General features: G+C 30.3%; 2 protein-coding genes across 2 annotated transcripts; both read left to right on the forward strand.

Moving 5' to 3' along the window:
• Positions 1–1,305: 1,305 nt before the first annotated feature.
• On the forward strand, positions 1,306–8,551 carry LOC108329166 (glutamate--glyoxylate aminotransferase 2). Its single transcript, XM_052869298.1, has 14 exons — positions 1,306–1,651; positions 2,352–2,495; positions 3,353–3,418; positions 3,559–3,676; positions 4,986–5,067; positions 5,179–5,266; positions 5,359–5,517; positions 6,003–6,176; positions 6,268–6,399; positions 7,095–7,160; positions 7,311–7,375; positions 7,562–7,653; positions 7,761–7,917; positions 8,230–8,551. Exons 2-14 carry the CDS (start codon positions 2,379–2,381, stop codon positions 8,357–8,359), a joined length of 1,446 nt encoding a protein of 481 aa, XP_052725258.1. The 5' UTR covers positions 1,306–1,651; positions 2,352–2,378; the 3' UTR covers positions 8,360–8,551.
• Positions 8,552–17,518: 8,967 nt separating this feature from the next.
• On the forward strand, positions 17,519–18,417 carry LOC108328615 (cyclin-dependent protein kinase inhibitor SMR6). The gene has a single exon (XM_017562497.2). The coding sequence runs from the start codon at positions 17,861–17,863 to the stop codon at positions 18,197–18,199; it is 339 nt and encodes a 112-aa protein (XP_017417986.1). The 5' UTR covers positions 17,519–17,860; the 3' UTR covers positions 18,200–18,417.
• The last annotated feature ends 2,476 nt before the right edge of the window (positions 18,418–20,893 follow it).

Genomic DNA, 20,893 nt, shown 5'->3' on the forward strand with positions numbered 1-20,893 from the left:
ACAATAACACAGAGAAAATATAACCCATGACTTTATGGTTCTAGGCACCTCAACACTAACGAAGACTCATTCTTTCACCCAAAAACGCCAACACGTTCAAAAAAGAAAAGGAATCACCTTTACTCCTTGGTCAAGAGCGCAAGAGAGGGGAATGCAAATGCACTGGTCAAGAAACGGTGGAGGTGACGGTGGAGGTGACCGTCGACGTCACAAGGGGTGAGAAGTGAAGGACAAATGACGAGAGGGCGAGTGGGCAAAAATCAAAAGTTGTCAATAGGAGAAGAAGAAAGGGCGAGACACAAAAGAGAAAAAATCGATGGAAGTTGACGGTGTAGGTTGTTGCCGGTGAGAAAGAAGGACAATGGGAGAGAGAGAATAATCAAAGATGGTGAGAGAGAGCAAGGAGAAATGTACACAGAGAGAAAACGAAGAGTCTAGAAATTGATTTTTGAGATAACCACGAAACGTTCTTTCCTTCCCAAATTGCCCTCCATGTCATTATTTCAGTTTTTAAAAAATTTATTTGCAGTGCACCTATCAAACGCTGACACCTGACGTTGTAAAAAAATTGGTAAATAAACGTTGTCAAACATTAATTTTAATAATATCACTCGACGAATTTGAATCATATCAATTAATAATCATATAAAGGGTTAAATGATTATTAATTACCATTTAATCAATTCTTCGTATCAAATAATTACCCTTTTGGTTACCAATACGAATGTCCTAAATGAAAAAAAAATTGGTAATTTATTCAACACTATATGGATCTTTTATCATGAATGTTAAAATTCGTGGTGTAGAAAGAAAAACAAAATGAAGTTGCAAAGAGATTAAGTAAAGAACAAATGACTATATTGATTCTTGATAAAAAAAAATATATTAAAATTCATCTCGAAATATATTTGTTATTTCACTGTCCAAGAACATCACCTCACTCAAAACATAATTCAACGCGTGAATAATTGTTTACATTATGTTTGTCATCCCGTTCATTTTTTAACTGCAAAAGATAAAAAATACACATTTATTATTTATGAAATAGAAAGGATTGAAAAAATTGTAAAACACATTATAAAATTGGCTGGAAAAGAAAAGAGAAATGACATTTGCAATGAAGAAGAATAGTTACATAGTATAAAAGTTGATCATTTGGAAAAAGCAATGAAGAGGAAGAAGAGAAGTAGAATTGCGAATATGCCACGTATCCAAAGAACAAAACGAAACCAACAAGAACCACTCCCCAATAGACAATGACACACACACACATTTCCCAATCCAACACAAGCAGATGCGAAAGGCCAGAACCCTGTTATCTGCGTAGAGTCCCTTGTAGTATAAAGCTTGGCCACAATTCAAGCACGACCATTATCCCTTTGGGTTTAATATAGTGATCTCAATCTCGATAATCCGTTTCCACTTTTTCAGTGGCTCTGGTGCTGCCATTGCGTTCCACCAACCACTACTGCCACACAAATACGCTTCACTACAGACAAACAAAACTCACACTCCTTTGTCTCACATATAACTTTCCAAACTAAAACTACTCCGTCTTTACCTCACACAACCACTTCTTCAATCAAGCGAAGCTCGTCGCTTGACTCCACTGCCACTGATCCACCACACACCCTTTAACCCAATTCCACAGGTAACGCCATCTCTCAACTCAGCTCCATCTATTTACGCAGCACGAGAGACCCACTGCCAATAAAAAACTAAAAATCGAATCTTTTGCATTTCGTGTCGACTGTGTTTGTGTCAGATTCTTGTTATTGTCTGTCTGGAAAAAATGTTTTTTTTTACCTTTTGGTCGCAAAATTGATGGGTTTCTTTCAGGAATCTCTCTGGTTTCTTTTTCATCTTGTCATTTCAGAATTTGGACTAGGGGAGCCCAGGTTCCCTGAGTGGACACGCTTTGTGTTTTTTTATTGATTTTGTTAATTGGTTGTTGCTACACCTATCAAGCCATATGGAATATATGCTATGTTCCCTTAAGTATTCTGAGTCTACTTCATGGGATATTTGATGAAGTTGTGAATTTATGATTGGAACAGATAAGTCTAAATATGGGGCTAAACGTGTAGTGTAGCGTGTTAGTCTTTACTTCACTAGTGAGCTTGAATTCTGTTGATGAAGAAATGAAGGTTTCTTGATTAAAATTGTAAACAAAAGTAGTTCTTTGATTGTAAACACTTCACATGTAGGAGAATAGGGTAAATTTTATGGTGCTTTTGTTTCACGATGCATGACTGAATCTTCTTTTTTCTTTTCTTTTTCCACTTTTCCTCGGTGAACTTTTCTGGCTGGCAATTAATTTGATTTGTCGGTTGTTTTTCCTTTTTATTCAGTGATATCTGTAAGCTTTCTGCTTCACCATGCCACCAAAGCCCTTAGACTACGGGTCAATAAATGAAAACGTGAAGAAGAGCCAATATGCTGTCAGAGGTGAATTATACCTTCGGGCTTCCGAGCTTCAGAAAGAGGGCAAAAAGGTAGGTTTTGTTTTGAATTTCACCCTTAGGTTGGAGGATTAAATTGGACCTGATCATAAAATCCCTTTCATTGGATTTGTCTTTGTATTGGTATTTTAAAGAACTGGGTTTTTAGAAAATGTATGCAAGCTATAAAGTAACTCGGAGCATATGTTGCAAATTATTTGAAGATTTGGATATGGTTTTAGAGGCGATCATAATCATGCACCATGGTTCATCAAGTTGTTGTTGTGTCCAAGACCTTTATGAAATAGTCACACGGTAATGGTAGTATGGTACTTGTTGTTACTTGTTTTCCGTTTGAGAGTTAAATGTAAAGTCTTCATAATACCAGGTTATTCTTCTTAATGATTTGTTGACAAAGTACTGTTCTAATTTCTTTACATGTAAAGTATCTAAAGCAAATCAGTTACTCCCAAGCTATTTTGGTGCTTGAAATTGAACCTATTTATATTTGTATTATCGTCAACTTGCATTTGCAATCCTATAAGTGGATTTTCATAAAAATGTAAGCATCAACATGATGTCTATGCAACATAGTCTTATTATGAATGCTGTCAGTTTATATTGACTTCAAGCTGGATTTCTCAAATGGATTATATTTATATATTCTAGTCATCATCTGAACATTTGTGTTTCTGCACTCAGTCTTGGATTTAGCTCCTCTAGTAAAGTGAACAAATGTGTAAATTGAAAAAGGAAGAGTTTATGTACTTTTACTTTGAATTAAACTAACATGTAATCTTGACTAATTTTAAATAAATAAACAGTGAATGCACTCTCACTTTCTTACTCTAAACATTTTCTCACTTTAGTGGTAGTTATGTTTACACTAACTCATTTTCAATCATTGGCAGATTATATTTACTAATGTTGGCAACCCACATGCTTTGGGACAGAGACCACTGACTTTCCCTCGCCAGGTTTAGCATAACTGACATATTTCTACTTTTACTGAATCTCCTTGTAATCTTTTTTATTTTCAACAACTAAACATACTCCTTGTCTAATTAACTATTTCATTTGTTGATTATGCTAACCTACAACAACTTTTCTGTTGTAGGTTGTTGCTTTGTGCCAAGCCCCATTCCTGCTTGATGATCCAAATGTTGGACTGCTATTCCCTGCTGATGCAATTGCAAGAGCTAAACACTATCTCTCATTGACCTCGGGTGGTCTAGGTATTCATATGTCAACTATCTTTTTATAAAATGGTAGAATTTTACATATTGTGATATGCTTTTGAAGTACTGGTCTTTAATCCCATCCTATCCTTGTATCTGGTTCTTTCGCCGAAACTAGCTATAAATGCTAGTAAGTCTCATAATCTTAGCAGCGGTTGAGCCTGGTGGTCTTATTCATTGGAAATCCTTTTACTCTTATATGTTTAGTGTGTAAAACCAGTCATTCAAAATTCCTAGAGAACGTGGAAGGAAAATAATTTTCTGGAACATATTTCCATTAAATAAGTACACTAGTCAAGGTTTTAGTATTTTTTTCTTTAATTTCAGATTATAGATAAAAGGCCTGAATGTTATCATAAAATTTAAGGTGGTTTTATATTTGTTTACCGGCTCAATTTAATTATCCTTTATTGTTCTTGCATAAAAATCTCAGATCAAACTTTAGCTAACCAAAGAAGAAATTGCCCCAAAAGACAGTTGCAGTTAAGGATATTAGTGAATAGTTTATGTTATAAATAAACTTTCTGAAAAGTTTAAATGTTAGGTGAAGGATCATGAATGGTATTATCTATCACATACCCTGCTCACATCCCCTCACATCCAAGTGCACTTTTTGGGCTTGAAGCATGGAGCCATGGAAAAATGCACATGCCTACTCTACCATGAGTTAGAAAATGGTGAGCCAGGGATCAAACTCTTGACAAGAGTCGTAGAGATTCTGACTTGTCATGAATAAACTATCCCCAAAGCTTGAAACTCCTGGGTGAGGAATCATGATTGATTTGATTGTTAACTGTCAGCAAGGTTTTATATATCATTAGCGGCCTTCCACTTTCAATCTATCACATGGAAATATAATTGGAATCAAATACTTTATTTTGATAAAACAACAACACAAGCAAAAAATTGCTGTTTTTTGTCTTGTCCTGGGTATCTCCAACCCACTGGGCTAAAAACTAATTTCACTCCTAGTATTGTGAGTGTCCTTGATCCAACAAATTTTCGTACACAACAAGGCAAATAAATGCTCTTCTATTGGCTCTGAAGGACATTTAGCTCTAGATTTCTTTTTTGCTTCAAAGTCTAAACCACATTAATTGCTTTGCATTGCGAACATGAGAGTTTTTGGACCTAGCAGAATTTTCCTTAGTTTGAAAATATTTCTTTCTGTCAGCACCATCTAAAATTTACATCTTAGTATTACATTATACCATTGGGAGTGTTACAAATTCTTTTACTAACAACTGATACAGGAGTCGGTACTTTTCTTTGACAAGAGAATCTATTGCAACTTATGGTGATGCAGGTGCTTATAGTGACTCACGAGGTCTTCCGGGAATAAGGAAGGAAATAGCAGAGTTCATACTCAAGCGTGATGGGTATCCAAGGTAATTATGCTCCATATAGTCCGTTCTGTTTTATAATTTATCTTGTAAAATTCTTCTGTAAAGGGGCTCTTGTTAGGCACATAGGCTAATTGCTTCTTGCTCCATTTGCAGTGATCCAGAGCTCATATATCTCACTGATGGTGCCAGCAAGGGGGTGATGCAGATATTAAATACTATCATCAGAGGTCAAGACGATGGGGTAATGTAATTTTTGTTTTCTTATTATTGTCACTTCAGTTTTCTACATTCACAGTGCTATTGAAAGAATTACCTTACACTTCTTATTGCCAGATTTTGGTTCCAGTCCCACAATACCCTCTCTACTCAGCAACAATTGCTCTGCTTGGTGGTACCCTTGTTCCATACTACCTTGAAGAGACAGCAAATTGGGGTCTTGATGTTAATGAACTTCGTAAATCAGTTGAACAAGCTCGCTTTAGAGGAATAACTGTATGTGTTTTGTCCGTACAATACAATGTCAAGTTTCCACTTCTTTCTAGATTAAACTAAAAAACCTAAATGCTCCAATGTTTGAAAGATGCTCAATCAATGCAAAGGGCATGAATCTTCTCATATTGAAACCATTTGGTGTTTATACTTTTCTTCCTGTTTCTTCTAAGTTGACTTTTAGAAATGACTTTCCGGGTTGCTTCATGCAACATTCAAGGGCAAAAGAAACAAAATGGTACTTGGCTGATTGGTGAACAATATCCCGTTATGAAATTTTAAAATATCTTGACTTTTTTTCTTGAAAAGTAAGTTCTACTGGTGAAGACATCATCTAAAGGTGAATTATTTTTATTATGCTAAACTTTGAATTGCAAAACTAATACCCTTCTTATATGTTATTTTTGTTTATCAAAATCTCTTCTTAGTGGTTTATGGAATGCTTTATTTGAATGAAGCATCAAAATTATAAATTGACTTTTGGTTAGGTTAAAGCTATGGTCATCATAAATCCTGGAAATCCTACCGGTCAATGCGTTAGTGAAGCTAATCTAAGAGAGATTTTGCAATTCTGTTATCAAGAAAATTTAGCCTTGCTTGGAGATGAGGTTTACCAGCAGAATATATATCAGGATGAACGACCCTTCATCAGTTCTAAAAAGGTATGCATTTTGTGCTGCAGCAGGTGTGGCAAAACTAATATTTTGCTTCAGATGTTAACACAAACTAATACATAATTTTCTACATGGGAAGGTTTTGATGGACTTGGGACCGCCTATAAGCAAGGAAGTCCAGCTTATTTCTTTTCACTCTGTATCAAAAGGTTATTATGGTGAATGTGGACAGCGGGGTGGATATTTTGAAATGACCAACATTCCCCCAGAGGTTGGCCTTTTCATATCTTATGTTCCTGAATCTCTTTCTAAATTCCAAACGGGTATTTCTTGCAACTTTTGCTGTATGTAAAAAATTCTGTACAAAATTGTCATGAATAAACTATTCCAAAAGCTTAAAACTGTGAGCTGAAAACCTCATCATGCACAAGCCTTTTAGACTTTGCTGGAAGCACGAATAATGCTTAGACTTGCCCTTTAGTCTCCACTTGAACGAACTTGTGGTGAGCTTTAACTTTAAGTGACCAGACTCTGGACAAGTATGATCATTTGGTCATACTAAATCATGAATCAACTGTCCCAAGCTCTTAGATGAAAGCGCATAAATGATTTTATATCTGTGAAGATTGATTGCGTCAATCATGTTTAGTATGCCAACCCACTCAATATTATAATGCTCTGAAAATTTACATGAACAAAGAATACTAACAAAATACATGAATAAATGTTGCTGACTAAAATGCTCTAAACATAACATTTTTACACACTGACCAATGGGTTAAGAGTGCCACATGCAATATGGTGAAATGAATAACTTCTGTTACAAACTACTTTTTGCACTGGATAACTGTTTCTGGATGTAGGACCTTCTGACTCTACATGTAAGGTGTTCAAACTGGGAGCTCTTCGATTTTTTCTATAGCTACCCTAATGATGCTTTTCTTTTATCTTGATTTTCTTTTGCAGACAGTTGATGAGATCTACAAGGTTGCGTCAATATCACTTAGTCCGAATGTTCCAGCACAAATATTTGTGAGTTGAATCGGAATGTTTATCTCTGATATTTTAATTTAGTCTTAATATACTTGTTCAAATTGTTACTTTAGTGGGTAGTCTAGTCTATCATTCCTTGGGCATTTCTTCATCATTCTTCTCTTTTTTTTTTTTTACTTTGTTCTACAGATGGGAGTTATGATCAATCCACTTAAACCTGGAGATATTTCTTATGACCAGTTTGTTAGGGAGAGGTAATCATGCTAAAAGATCAGTATGATATAGGTCGAAAATTTGTCCAGTTAACTTTGATTTTCCATATTAGGTTATATTCGAGCATGAGAAACTCATCCTTTCTCCCATACCTTCAAAATATCTGAAATCATTAGAAAAAATGGGTTATTATGTATGTAGAGTTGACTGTTACCTATAATATGCAGCAATGGAATACTTGAATCACTGAGAAGAAGAGCAAGGATAATGACTGATGGATTCAACAGTTGCAGAAATGTTGTTTGTAATTTTACTGAAGGTATAAACAATAGTATTCCAAAACAACTGGAATTCTTATGCTTCAATTACAATCTTGGTTTGTCTCATGCCTTGTAAAACATTATTAATTCCTAAAATTTTGTTCAGGTGCTATGTACTCTTTCCCTCAAATACGCTTGCCACCTAGAGCTATAGATGCTGCTAAACAGGCTGGAAAGGTTGCAGATGTTTTCTACTGCCTTAAGCTTTTGGAAGCTACTGGCATATCCACAGTCCCTGGTTCAGGATTTGGACAGAAAGAAGGGTAAATACTTATCCCTCTACTTTGAAGTTGTATCCCTTTTTCTTTAGAATGATCACATGCTTGGTTTTGGTCCCATGTTTGTCATGGAAGGAGAATGTGCTTTAACTAGGCCATATAAGAGTTATTTCTCTGTCAGCTATGCAGTAATTATAGGGATATTTGTTTTTTGTCCATGGACATATATATCAGTATCCCAAGGCTCCTCCGCTCAGTACTTGATAATATATTTTTGAAGTGAACGTACAGAAAATAATCATTCCACTTGTTTTCTTTAGCTAGTGTCTAATGATTGTGTCAAACTTTTGCTGATAGGGTTTTCCATTTGAGGACAACTATTTTACCAGCTGAGGAAGACATGCCTGCTATTATGGATAGTTTCAAGAAGTTCAATGATGAATTCATGGAGCAATACGAAGACAATAGAGGTTATTCAAGGTTGTAAGAAAACCAGCCTGAAAGTTGCATTATACTCGTGCGAAAGCACTTCGATCCATCCCTTAAAGGAAAAACATAACCTCCTTTCTACTGTTTGTCCTTCGTTGGATATATTCCTTAAACCTTTGATTTTCTTTTCTATCATGACTGAATTGACAATATTTCAGGTGTATATTTAATCTCTCTTATACCTTTGTTACCTGTGGCATGGCAATCTAACTATATAGTCTTAAATGTGATGGTTCACCCTTTCATGTGTTTTAGATGTTCTAAGAAGAAAGGCTCAACATAGATAGATATCATAGGTGTTATTACAAAATGCCCCTTCTGATCTGAAACTGGAACCAAAACGTTGATATTAGGACTAGTCTCTTTTGAAATTGAAACTTCTTCCAATAGAAGAGCACTAGTTAAATATCTCTAAATTTGTACATAAAATTTAAATTTATCTTTGTTATAAATTTGATGTATTAAACTGCTTTTATATTTGAACTATTTATACTATTCGAGATATATTGTAGCTTAAATATGTGAAATAGTTACCAGTCTAAAACATAGTTTAAAATGTAAAAAATTAATATAGATGAATTAAAAAGATTAGATTAGTTTATTTTTACAATTTAAAAATAAAAATATATTAAAATTTAAAAGAAAAAAACAAATTTCAATTTTAAATCTAAATTTAAAACTAAAAGTATATTTAATCTTATTCTGTTCCGAAACACACCTACATTTACTATAAGTATTGTTAATATAATAGTATGATGTTTTCAAATATTTAAAGATTCTTATACAGTGGATGTAGTTATCATCTACTTGCAGAATATTGCTGCTTTACACGATTGAGAATGACGACGTCAAGAAGCAACAAAATTGGTAATCTTTTATTGACGTAAGCAAAGATGATACTTGATTTGAAGCATAAAAAATTCAGATTTCACTAGTGATAAGACATGCTACGAGGATGAGTAAGTAGAAACGTAAGAAAATGAGTATTTTGGAATAGTAATAAATATATTCTGTCTTCCCTTTAAAATGTTAGTTTTAGTATTTGTTTCCAAATTTTAATTAGATATTTAGATTTTGATTGCATTTTTATTTTTGAAAATGTGATATAATTTTGATTTTTTTTATTAGTGATGTACTAACTAGGTTAACTAATATATCATAGGTTAGTTCATGATTTATTTATTTACTTTTAAAAAATAAAATTTATCATCTGTCAAATGATGGTTTTGTCATATGGCAAAACTAGTGTGATTGATTGTTAGAGTATAACGTATTATTCTTATGATAAGTGTTATGTAAAAATTTCAATTTAACATGTTATATTGTTTTAATTAAGTTTTAGTATTTTTTAAATTAGAACAATTTCATTTATTTTTAAATTGAAATCAAATTTAATATTTATAAAAATGTTATAATGATATTTTTATTAATTTTTTTTATAATATTAAATTTATTTGAATTTATATTTTACATTAAACTTTATTTAAATTTTATTTTAAATATCAATATATTAATAATTTCATATTATTTCCTCTAATGCATAGTAGGAATTTTCGTTGAATTTTACTTAATTTTTATATAAATATTGTAATGATATTTTTAATAATTTTAAGTTTATTTAAATATATTTTACATCAAAATTTATTTAAGTTTTATTTTAACATTTAAATATATTTATATTATATTGTTATAAAACTTTTTTAAAGTTGTAATCGTCCCCATGTTAAGAGGTGAATTTCTTTTTAATACCGGTTTTAAAAATGAATCTATTGAGTCTCAAAGTTGTAAAAATTGTATAAATGAAGTCTCGTTAACATGAACGGAGGTAACATTTTTAAAACCGGGTATTAAACATAAATTCACCTCTTAACAGGGGAACGGAGTAAGTATTTAAGCCAACTTTTAATTTAAATTTATAAAATTATTACTTTTAAATCAATTCTAACATTTGTATAGAAATTATTAATATATAAATATTTGAAATAAAAATTTAAATAAAGTTCAATCTAAAATATAAATTTAAATAAATTTGTTAAAAATATTTAATAAAAATATCAAATAAAATATTATTTATATAGAAGTTAAATTTAATCATAAAAGAAATGAAATTGCTTTATTTAAAAAAAAATTAAAACTAAATTGTGACAAACTAATAAATACATGAATTAAATTAAGATTTTTCACAGTTTTTTTCACCAGCAATAATATGTGGCACTATCATGATCACATCACATTATCTCTATCATGTAACAAGATTTCCATTTGACACATGTTAATTTAAAAAAAATAAAAATTGAAAAGAAAAATCATGGACTAAAATATAACACATTAGTTAACGTAGTTAATACATCCTAACATAAATGATAAAATTGCATCACATCTTTTAAAATATAATTCAATTGAGATCCATCAAAATTTAAAGAACTAATTAAATTTTTTGAATAAATAATAATAGAAGGTTTAAACTTAAAATCTAAAATTTGAGATAGAATTTTTGATAATTTTTTTTTGTATTTTTTCTAAAAATATAAGAGAAAATAATATATTGGTAATTATTGAAACATTATTTTCCTTGTATTTTTCTCTGTAAAATTGTAAATAACATTATCAATGTTCATTGAAAGCAAATTATTTTTTTATCGAGACTAAAATATTATTTAATTTAACTTGGGATATAATGAATTATTATATAAGGTGTCATCCATTATGAAAATTATTAAAGATCTTCAAAGAACTTAATACTATGAAATTTAATTCTTATCTGTTTAATAATTTTAATTTTTAAATAGAATATTAACATCAAGGCCACAATAATTATACTGTTCTATATTAGATGTTTGCAACTTAAGTTCAAATTCTTAAAAAAATGGTCCGAGTTTTTTAACACATTTTCTTTTTCATTAGTGCTATACAACTTTATCAAATGAGTCAATTCCTTGATATATAATATATAAAAAAATAAGTTTAAGAATTTTGTCAGTAGAGTTGAAAACATTAAAAATGACCTCAATAATTTTTTTTAAAATTGTCTTCTCTTTTTCCAAAGTTATTCTTCTTTTTTTCCATCATCTTCTCGCACAATTTTCTTTTGTAAGTTTTTTCTTGTGAGATGATTTTCTCTATCTGTTAGGTTATTTTTCTCTTTAGTCGTTTTCAAATTTGATTTTCATTTAAAGTTTCAGTTTATCATCAACCCTAATACATATTAATTTTCTCCATTTCATATTCAGTCATAAGTTTTTCATCTATATTCTCAAATAAATATTTAAATTCTAATTTCAACTTCTATACTAGCCGGCGATTATTCTCACAATTATATCGCATCAACATACTTTTATGACACTAAATTTTACGTTAATAAATTACCAGACAAATACAAATAGTAGTAGTTAAATTCACATCTATTTGTTTTGTTTTTTAGCAAGTCTTTCTAATTTCATGAGATAATAACCTAAACCAAAAGTAATAATAAAAACTTGGTCTTGTATTCCACTTGGTAAAGATTAATTTGGACAACAAACAAGAAAACATAATCTAGTATAAGAACATGAGATGTTTCCTTTGCTACAAGGTGAAATTAGTTTATATGTGTAAAAACAAATGTTTAATATATCATAAATCATTTTAATGGACTTGACAAAGATTTTAAGAAGAAGGTGCTTAGTGTTAAAATGTTGAAGTGTTTTTGATAGGTTTTGAGCACCAAATCTATCAAAGGATTTATTCAATATTAATCTTATATCATTGCTAGGAAAATTAAGAGGTATTACTAGTGTAAAATAGAGATATAACAAGATGATATTATGTCGGTTTATGAAAGAATGATGTGAAAAATTGTACGATAACAATTTTGTAAGTACTGAAAATCATATTACATTGTTGTTAGGTTTAATCGATATAATATCTCTTGAAATTTAAAAAGAAATAAAAAAACATATTAATATGTGTTTTTGTTTGTAGAATTAAGGTTAACAATTCTCCTAACTTTGTTCGTCTAATTCCTTGCATAGGTCACCATTCGTCATTCATTTCACTCCGATTGCTATTCGGTTGTACTAGGAGGTTACTTGTAAAAGATACTCCGATGTCAAAGTCAGTACAGATTCAACAATCTAGCAATAAATGTGGATTAAATGTAATGAACCTACCAATATATCTTAAACTTGTATTTACATATTTCAAAATGGGCTTTGAATTAGCATTGTCCTACTTATGGTTCAAGTGGTAATGATCGTGTTTTGGTTTAAGATAGTCGTCATTAATCCAAATTTTCATTTAAGATCGATCGTTCGATTCATGTTACTTGACTGACTGATTTGTTAGGTGTTATTGAATGAAGAGACCGTTTGGTCCTAAGCTGACCGAACGATCATACAATACAATATGTTATTTTTTAATTAAAAAAACGATACTAAACTCTTATTGTGTAGAACTGATGTAGTATAACTTTTAATTCATTTGTGTCCTCTTCCCTTTTGTTTCTAGAGCTTTTTGTCCTCTCTCGTCTCTTCTCGTCTATGTTCTCTTGTTCACTCTTCTCCATTATCATTCACTTAACCTTTATTGTTGGAAAAGAGGTGTCACCGCATTAGAAGCCTTCACATTGCATCATTGTTGTTCTCGTTGTTGTGCAAAGGAGGCGTGACCTTTAACCGTCTCATGTTGAACCCTAGCTACCACCACTGCTATGTGAAGGAGTTGCCATCATTGTTGTGTAAAGGAGGTGTCGTCGATGCTATGCAAAGGAGGCACGATGTTTCACCTCCTCGTGTTGAACCCTAATCATCGCCACTGTTGTGCGAAGGAGTTGTCATCGTTATTATCGATAATTAAATCAATATCTGTGTCATTGTTATTTCTTGACTACCTCACTCTCCTACCTCAATTCGCCTCACTCCCCTTCTTTGTTGGTCGCTCTCCAATAAGGAAACCATGTTGTCATATATAAATCTATATTTGCCTCTTTGCACTTTGAATATGAGCATGTCGATGATGAAAAATGTTTTGAAGCTAATGAAAATAGTGTCATCTATGAATGAAAGGAAGTCAAAGATACATGAGAATTTAACATGTCAAGTGGTCAATGTCGAAAGTGTCAAGGACCAATTTTACATTGGTTGAAAAGTAATCAATATAAAATGTTTTCAGTTTTAATACAATAATGGGATCTAAAACAATTTTAAAACCAATGTGTGTTAAATAACTAATGTAATATGTCGTTTTTTAGTAGTGCATGAATTATAGATAAATAATTGTGTTTACGAAATAATTCCATAAAATAAAAATAATAAAGTTATTTCTTATTAGTGGATGTAAAAATACATAATAAAACTTTATCTTATATAGAAAATAGTAAATAAAAACGTTTAGGAGTTAAAAACAAAGATTTTGAGTGTTTCACTGGCAAAAGCTGTGAAATTTGAAAAACTAAAGTGAGCATGCTGTATAACACTATATGGGTGACAACTTGTAACTTGTAAGGAATATGCTGAAATGAAAAACATCAGTCAATAATACAAAGTTCTGGTTGCATATGGAATTTCTTTAGAAAAAAAAACTTTTCCTTTGATTTTCAAAATCAAAAGCAAGTGTTCAGAAAGGGCCCCCGAATGAAAAATTATACAGAAAAAAGAAAAGTGCTTTAATACGCATGAAGCTTTTTTAAGCACTTCAAGCACAAGGATAATAACATAGGATTCATTATTATTATTCTATTAGTATTAGTATTAGCTGTTGATAATCCCAATACGCTAAAAACTTGGCGCCAAAACCCAATCAGTGTTCTCTATTATGTCCTGCCCGACGGTCAGCTATTATCACCAGGGCATCCACATTTCTCTCTCTTTTTTACAGTTCTTTCGGTCAGCTCTTATTCAATGGTTTTTTCTTTAATCAAGTGAAGAGATTCCTTTTAATATCAAAGTTTACTCATAAAAAAGTACTGCTTACGGTCCAATAATCAAATTTTGCAGACTATCAGCCCGCGTACTTGTAAAACATGCTTTACCAAAACTTAATAATATAATTATTAAATCTGGTTTAAGAATTGTTTTTTAATAATTTTCCAATAATTAAATGTTTTTGGACCAACTGCAGCATTAGTTAATGTTCAAATCATCGGTACAATAATTAACGTGTTTTATATTTCTATTCTTTAATTTATCGAATTTTATTAATCCAAAAACAAAATCAGTAAGCATATTTTAATTTATTTATGTTAGTTCGTAATGTTCGGTTCTATTGCAATAACTTGATTTAGAAATGTTTAAGTAAAACAAAAATAGATATATAAATAATTAATGAACAATAAATCTTTATTTTAATAGAGTAGTTTCTAATTTTTTAAAAATAAAATATATCGAGAGAATTAGACATTAAAAATAATTAATTAATAACTTATATTGATGTTTTATTTTCTCATCTTAAGTTTTTCGTTAGTTTTCTCTTTTAAAGAGATGAAGAGAAAAAAAGGAATAACATACTCACATATAAAAATTATAACTTCTATCACTTATTTTTTTAAGTTTTAATATTTTAATTTTACTTTTTAACAAATTAAAATATTATTATTCTTTTACGTAATAAATATTTCATGATATATATATATATATATATATAATTAATAAATTAAATTAATTTATAAAATTAACTAATAAAATATAACAATTCTAACATATTTAATAATTTGTTATATATATATATATAATATAATATAAATAGTCTAAATTGCTAACTATAGATCTCAACTTAAAAAAAAAAGTCATTAATAAAAATGAATATATAAATTGATTTTAACTTATAAAAAAGATTACTTCTTTTGTATCTCCTTTTTCTACGAGTAAATATGTAGGAAATATCAAAATATTGCTTTAACGTTAAAACACATTGCATTTAATGTCATTAATTTCCACAGTTCCGCGTTGAACTTATGCACCTTCCTATTCAGCATGTGACAAATTTGGGAGGTGTTGGTTAACAATCTATCTTTGGGTCGGCATGTGACAAATTTGTTTTTATTGAATTTATTTAAATTAAATAGTTTAATTAACTTAAATTTAAAATAAATTTGGATATTTTATTTCAAAAAATTTATTAACATTTTTTGTTATTTTGAATATTTAAAATTTATATATTTTTTAATTAAGTTTTGCAATTTGATTTTATTATGAATTGAAGTGATATTGGAAATTATTTTTTTTTATCGTCATTGTGATTTTTCTTCTTTAGTTGTTAATGAGACGAAGATGTGTATAATGGAACTGGATATTAATATGTATTTTTTACAAAGTTACAAATAGTTTTATTTTTAATTTTATAAAACTTGTGGATTAAGAGAGTTTGATTTGGTTGGATGAGGTATCCCTAACTAAAACATTAGTTATTTGAAAATTGTTGTATGGTGGTTTATCTATTAATTTAGAGGTTAAAAAAATAAGTTTTGTGATGTATGTGTTTTTTGTGTTTGTAATAATGATGAATATTTTTTTCTCATTTGTTTGAATTGTTTTATTGTCATACAACTGGGAAAATGATTAAAAGAAATTTATCATCATTACAGTTTTCTTATTTAGAATTAGTTGTTCTATGAAGTCTACCAATCCCTTATTTAAAGTGGTCAAAGTTACTCTCATTAATATAATTATTTATTTGGACAATAACTAATCATAATTCAGAATCTAATTTTGTTTTGTTTATTCAAATTAAAGAATTAGTACATATGACTTAGAATAAATCTAAGAAACATATGAATAAATTAAAAAAATATATTTAAATAAACTCTAATATTTTTACAGCTATTTTTATTAATTAAAATAAATTTTTATTAATCTAAACTTGTATAATTGATAGTTATATATGTAAATTTTGATATGTATAAAATTTTAAGTATATTAAAAAATTTAATAGTTTTTATATACTTGAATTATTTTAACCAAAATTGGTATGAAACGATTAATTTAACCTTAACAAAAATTTGTTTGAAAGTAATTTATTTAAATGAAATCCACTAATATAGTTAAAGTTAATTTAAAAATACTTTTAGAAATATTTAATAAAAATATTAATTTTATAAAAACTAACAGTATAATAATTATGCAAAAAATAAATTTAGTCTCAAGAGACAATATTATTACTTTTAACAAAAAATTATGATTAAATTAAATAAAAAAAGAATATAAAAACCAAATTAAGACTCTGTAATCTATCATTTTACACTATTATCATCATACTGAGAGTACCACCAACATAACTTTGATACGACCATGCTTAAATATAATAAAATTTTTAACGTTAATTAGTTGAAAATATTATAAAGATTATAAAATTAAATAATAGATATTCAATTAAAAAATATAAAAACTTAATATAATAAAATAATTATTTTAATAAAAAATTAATTAAAAATACTAAAAATCTTCATATGTTTAAAAGTTAATTAAATAAAATTAAAATGATTATTATTACAAATTTAAATAATTGTTGTGTTTAATTTTTTATTTTAAAAAAATCTGTAACATAAAAAGATTAAGAAATATTTTAATATATAGAAAATAAAATACAATACTTTTTAGAAAAAAGAATTATATTATTCTTCTAGCATTTATGGAAAAAGCTGAAGAAGGTAGTTATGAAAAAAGTGAATATAAAACTTTTAGTTGAGCACAAAATGTGAGAATGGTACTTATAAGTTACTGCAGAACGCTTGACCAAACATGTAACATGAATTTTGGTATCTAAACACTTCACCAAACATGTTATGAGAATATCGGATGTTGCGGGCAAACATGCAACCTCACCAACATGGAAATGCCACGTTGATTTTGGACATTCATAGCTTGCTTTGGGATTGAGAATATGGCAAATATAGAGAATATAATTCTTTTTTTTTTTCTTAAAGTTTTCTACTATTTTTTTTCTAAGTAAAGTTTCAGGACTCGCAAATGCATTTCACTCAAATTTGACGTGTAAAAAATAATATGTTGTGCATATTAATTGACAGTTTATGTGATTTTTACAATTTAACACAGTAATTACTAGAATTATTCGCATTTTAATTACAATTATTGTATAGCAATTACAACTACATGCGTATTGCATATACCGGTAATGATTTTACACTTTTACACGTACGCGTACCAAAAGTCTTATGAAAGTCTTTAAACTCTTAAAAATGGCTTTTCCTTTGTCCCCTCACTCTCAGCAATCTTCAAAGAAGCACTTCCTTTCAACCTTAACCAAAACCTCCTTTTTCTTTTAATCCGTTTCTCCATCTTTCTCAGTGCAAACTTTCTTAGTTTCCCTCTTTATTCCTTATCTTACTCTCTTTTCCAATCGCTTTTTAGTCAACACTTTCCTACTGGTTTCATCCGATTCCTCTACCAGTTTACACCCAAAAGAGTAGTGAACAAGAAAAGGAAAAAATATAGAGTAAAAGAACCATCTTTATTCGCTTATTCCCTTCTATACATACATATTCATATTACCCTTTTGGTGGTTAAATATGGGGTTCTCGGAGAAGCCACAAGTGGAAGAGTCAGATGGTACTAGAAAATGGGTCATCGCTGGAATCTCTTTGCGAGCGCCATTGAAGCCAATATACACCACTACTGTAGAGAAAAAGGAAGAAGAAGAAGAAGAAGATGATGAAGGTGACGTGGCAGACTCTTCAACAACACCAAAGGGGGAAGAAGCAAGAATTCCAACCGCGTTGAAGTGTCCACCAGCTCCTAGGAAGAGAAAACCTTCTTTGAAGTGCAACTATCGTAGCGGAGCGAGAGAATTCTTCACTCCGCCAGACTTAGAAACTGTGTTTATACGCCATGTTGAAAGGGCTAATTGATCGTAGAGGTGGGAACAGTAACCTTCACCAACCTTAATTGGCTAGTTTAGAGCTAGCTAGAACTAATTTATTTAGTTTTGTGTAACTTGTTACTATAATATTGTATTAAGTCGTTTCATGTCTGTGTTATTATTCTAGCTAGCTAGAACTTAAATTCAGGAGTTTAGAGAGGAGGTATTTGTAAAATGATCTGAATAAAAATGACCTATTTGCTTGCATTGCATGCGTGATCTTAATTTCCTTTCATTTTGATTCTCTCTCTCTCTCTCTCTCTCTCTCTCTCTCTCTCTCTCTCTCTCTCTCTCTCTCTCTCTCTCTCTCTCTCTCTCTCTCTCTCTCTGTGCAATTGTAATCTGATAAAGTAAAATATAATTGACGTTGTCATGTTTATCTGATTTGTTTGGTATTGCATAAAAAACATGTTTCCTTATCTGTAAATTTATGAAGTAATGCGTTCTATCTATCTATGATTCTTTGTAAATGTACAGAAGAAAGCTGACCAAGGTAGGTTAAGTTGGTTATAGGACTTGTATCTCATGTTACTACGTTTAAATCGGAGTACTAATTAAAGTACCAAAGAAATCAACTTTTGTTGATGAATAATCGATCTAAAAGTATTATTTAAAATGTTTTTGCTTAAGTCGTACATAGGTATGCTAAACATTGATGAATGTTTTGGATTGGATTCACCTAAGAATAGTGAAAAGCCAAAATAACTGAACTAGTTTAATTCCTGTATGAATGCGGGCCTATGTGTTTATGTGCTCTGTTCATGACCATGCGCAAGAATGAGAAAATCTAGGTAATAAAGGGAAGATAAGCTGAGCATCTAAATGTGGGAGTTTCAAAATGCAAAGTGGGAGTGAAATCCTTTTCAATGGGGTAGGGATATGCTACAGACAGATGCTTCTTATTGTTGATTGACTGAGAGCAAAGCCCCACTTAATAGGTCCTATAGCCATAGACTCAGTTTTAGCTTCATAGTCTTCTGTCATCTTCTTCTTTGAGAGTTTCAGGGTATTACAATACGGTCCCACATCTCCATTAAACAACCTTTTCCTCCACATTTAGTGCGCCAACTACTACATAAAGTTTAACAATTTAGATTAGGGAAGTCTATTTAATGGGTAAGCATCTGAATTGTTATAAATTTACCCTTTAACTTATGTTTCTTATATCTCTCTTGTACACTTCATTTGTTGGTAAAAAACAGAAGGAAATGAAAATTTGCTCAAGGGGTGTGATAGCACGTAACGTATAAGGGTAGCAAGAAAATAGACATGACAAAGAAAATTCCAAAATATACTGAGAAGTGACACAAGAGCAGATGACCCCCACCAACCTCAGATTATAATGTTGAGAGTGGGAAGGTTCTGTGTAAATTTTTGTGTGATATTAAGTGATGGAGTCATGTGGTGTAAAGCGACAAATCACGTGGAGATGAAGATTAGAATCCTATGCTAGTTGAATGGCTCTCATTCTTGAGTTTGTAAAGCTAAAATTTGAAGGTCAATAATAGACCGAACGAAGGTTGGTGCAGTAATATATATATAGTAGTCATTATTGTTTTGTTATCTTATCCTAATAATATCCTGTTATAGTACTTTCAAATAATGAATCTTTATATGAAAACTCCAATAGTTGAAGATACAAGAAAAGGCAAAGCAAATGTTACAATAGTGGTCAGGGGGAGTTCATCTGGCATCTGCATTAAAAAATTATTCTCGGGATCGGAGCCTGTTATTGAAGGAATGCCATTCCAACACGTCTAAGCAACACTCAAGATATGTACCAAAAACAAACACACAACACTGCACAATTTGCTTGCATTGCACTGACTCACTATACTTTATGGTTCCTTAGTTTACTATATACACTAATCCTTTATTAATTCAGTCTCATTATATTGTTGGAGACCACATGCAGAGGAGCAAAGTTGTTTGGCATATTCCCACATATGTGTATTAATTTTAGCAATCAGTTTATTTTTCTACCTAGGGAAACAAGGAATCAACAAAGAATTTCTTACTATATTATTTCTTTTTTCAAAGTTTTCTAGAAAAGACTCAATTTGGAGTGGTTGGTGGTTCTACAACCATGAACCAACTTACCATAATGCATTTTCATACTACAAATTAAAAGTGATTAACTTTACATATATATCGTGTTATGAAGCTTAACAAAAGAAGGATGGAATTTGATTTGGTATTTTGTTTTGTGGTCTGTATGAACTCACCGAAACCAGATTTTCTTTTCAAATAGTCCTAATGACAAAATGTGCATTTGTTAAAACAACTTGCAAATACTTCCTTTAACATTTAACATCTCATATCAAGAGGAGTAAATGAAAATGTGACTATCTCGAATGAGAAGCAAAGAAGTGAGAAGAAAATCGTCTAAGGACATCTTAATTCTATACTAAAACATAATTAAGACGACCTAAGTGGGTGGATTAACATAGTGCACTTCATTCATAGTATTAGAAGAGTGTATATTCATAACTTATATAGTGTTCCTTGTAGTTTCTCGAGCTAATAAACTTTCACCTTTTTGTAAAAAGAAAAACAAATTAAGTAATCGGTTGGATGGTATAAAAACAAAAGCATTGGCGGTTATGTGTAATTGGAGGATGCAAACATAAAATGAGAGCACAGTGACGTAGTTGTTATGTAATTGAATCGAAATTGAATGCAT

The sequence above is a fragment of the Vigna angularis genome, chromosome 10, assembly GCF_016808095.1.
Source record: "Vigna angularis cultivar LongXiaoDou No.4 chromosome 10, ASM1680809v1, whole genome shotgun sequence".
In the NCBI taxonomy this organism is placed as follows: domain Eukaryota; kingdom Viridiplantae; phylum Streptophyta; class Magnoliopsida; order Fabales; family Fabaceae; genus Vigna; species Vigna angularis.

What these genes read in the sequence shown, in the direction of transcription:
- LOC108329166 (XM_052869298.1), top strand. Translation starts at nt 2,379, where the DNA reads ATGCCACCAAAGCCCTTAGACTACGGGTCAATAAATGAAAACGTGAAG. An exon ending in TTCAGAAAGAGGGCAAAAAG is followed by an intron (nt 2,496 to 3,352) that starts GTAGGTTTTGTT and finishes AATCATTGGCAG; the next exon opens with ATTATATTTACTAATGTTGG. An exon ending in TCAGAGGTCAAGACGATGGG is followed by an intron (nt 5,267 to 5,358) that starts GTAATGTAATTT and finishes TCTTATTGCCAG; the next exon opens with ATTTTGGTTCCAGTCCCACA.
- LOC108328615 (XM_017562497.2), top strand. Translation starts at nt 17,861, where the DNA reads ATGGGGTTCTCGGAGAAGCCACAAGTGGAAGAGTCAGATGGTACTAGA.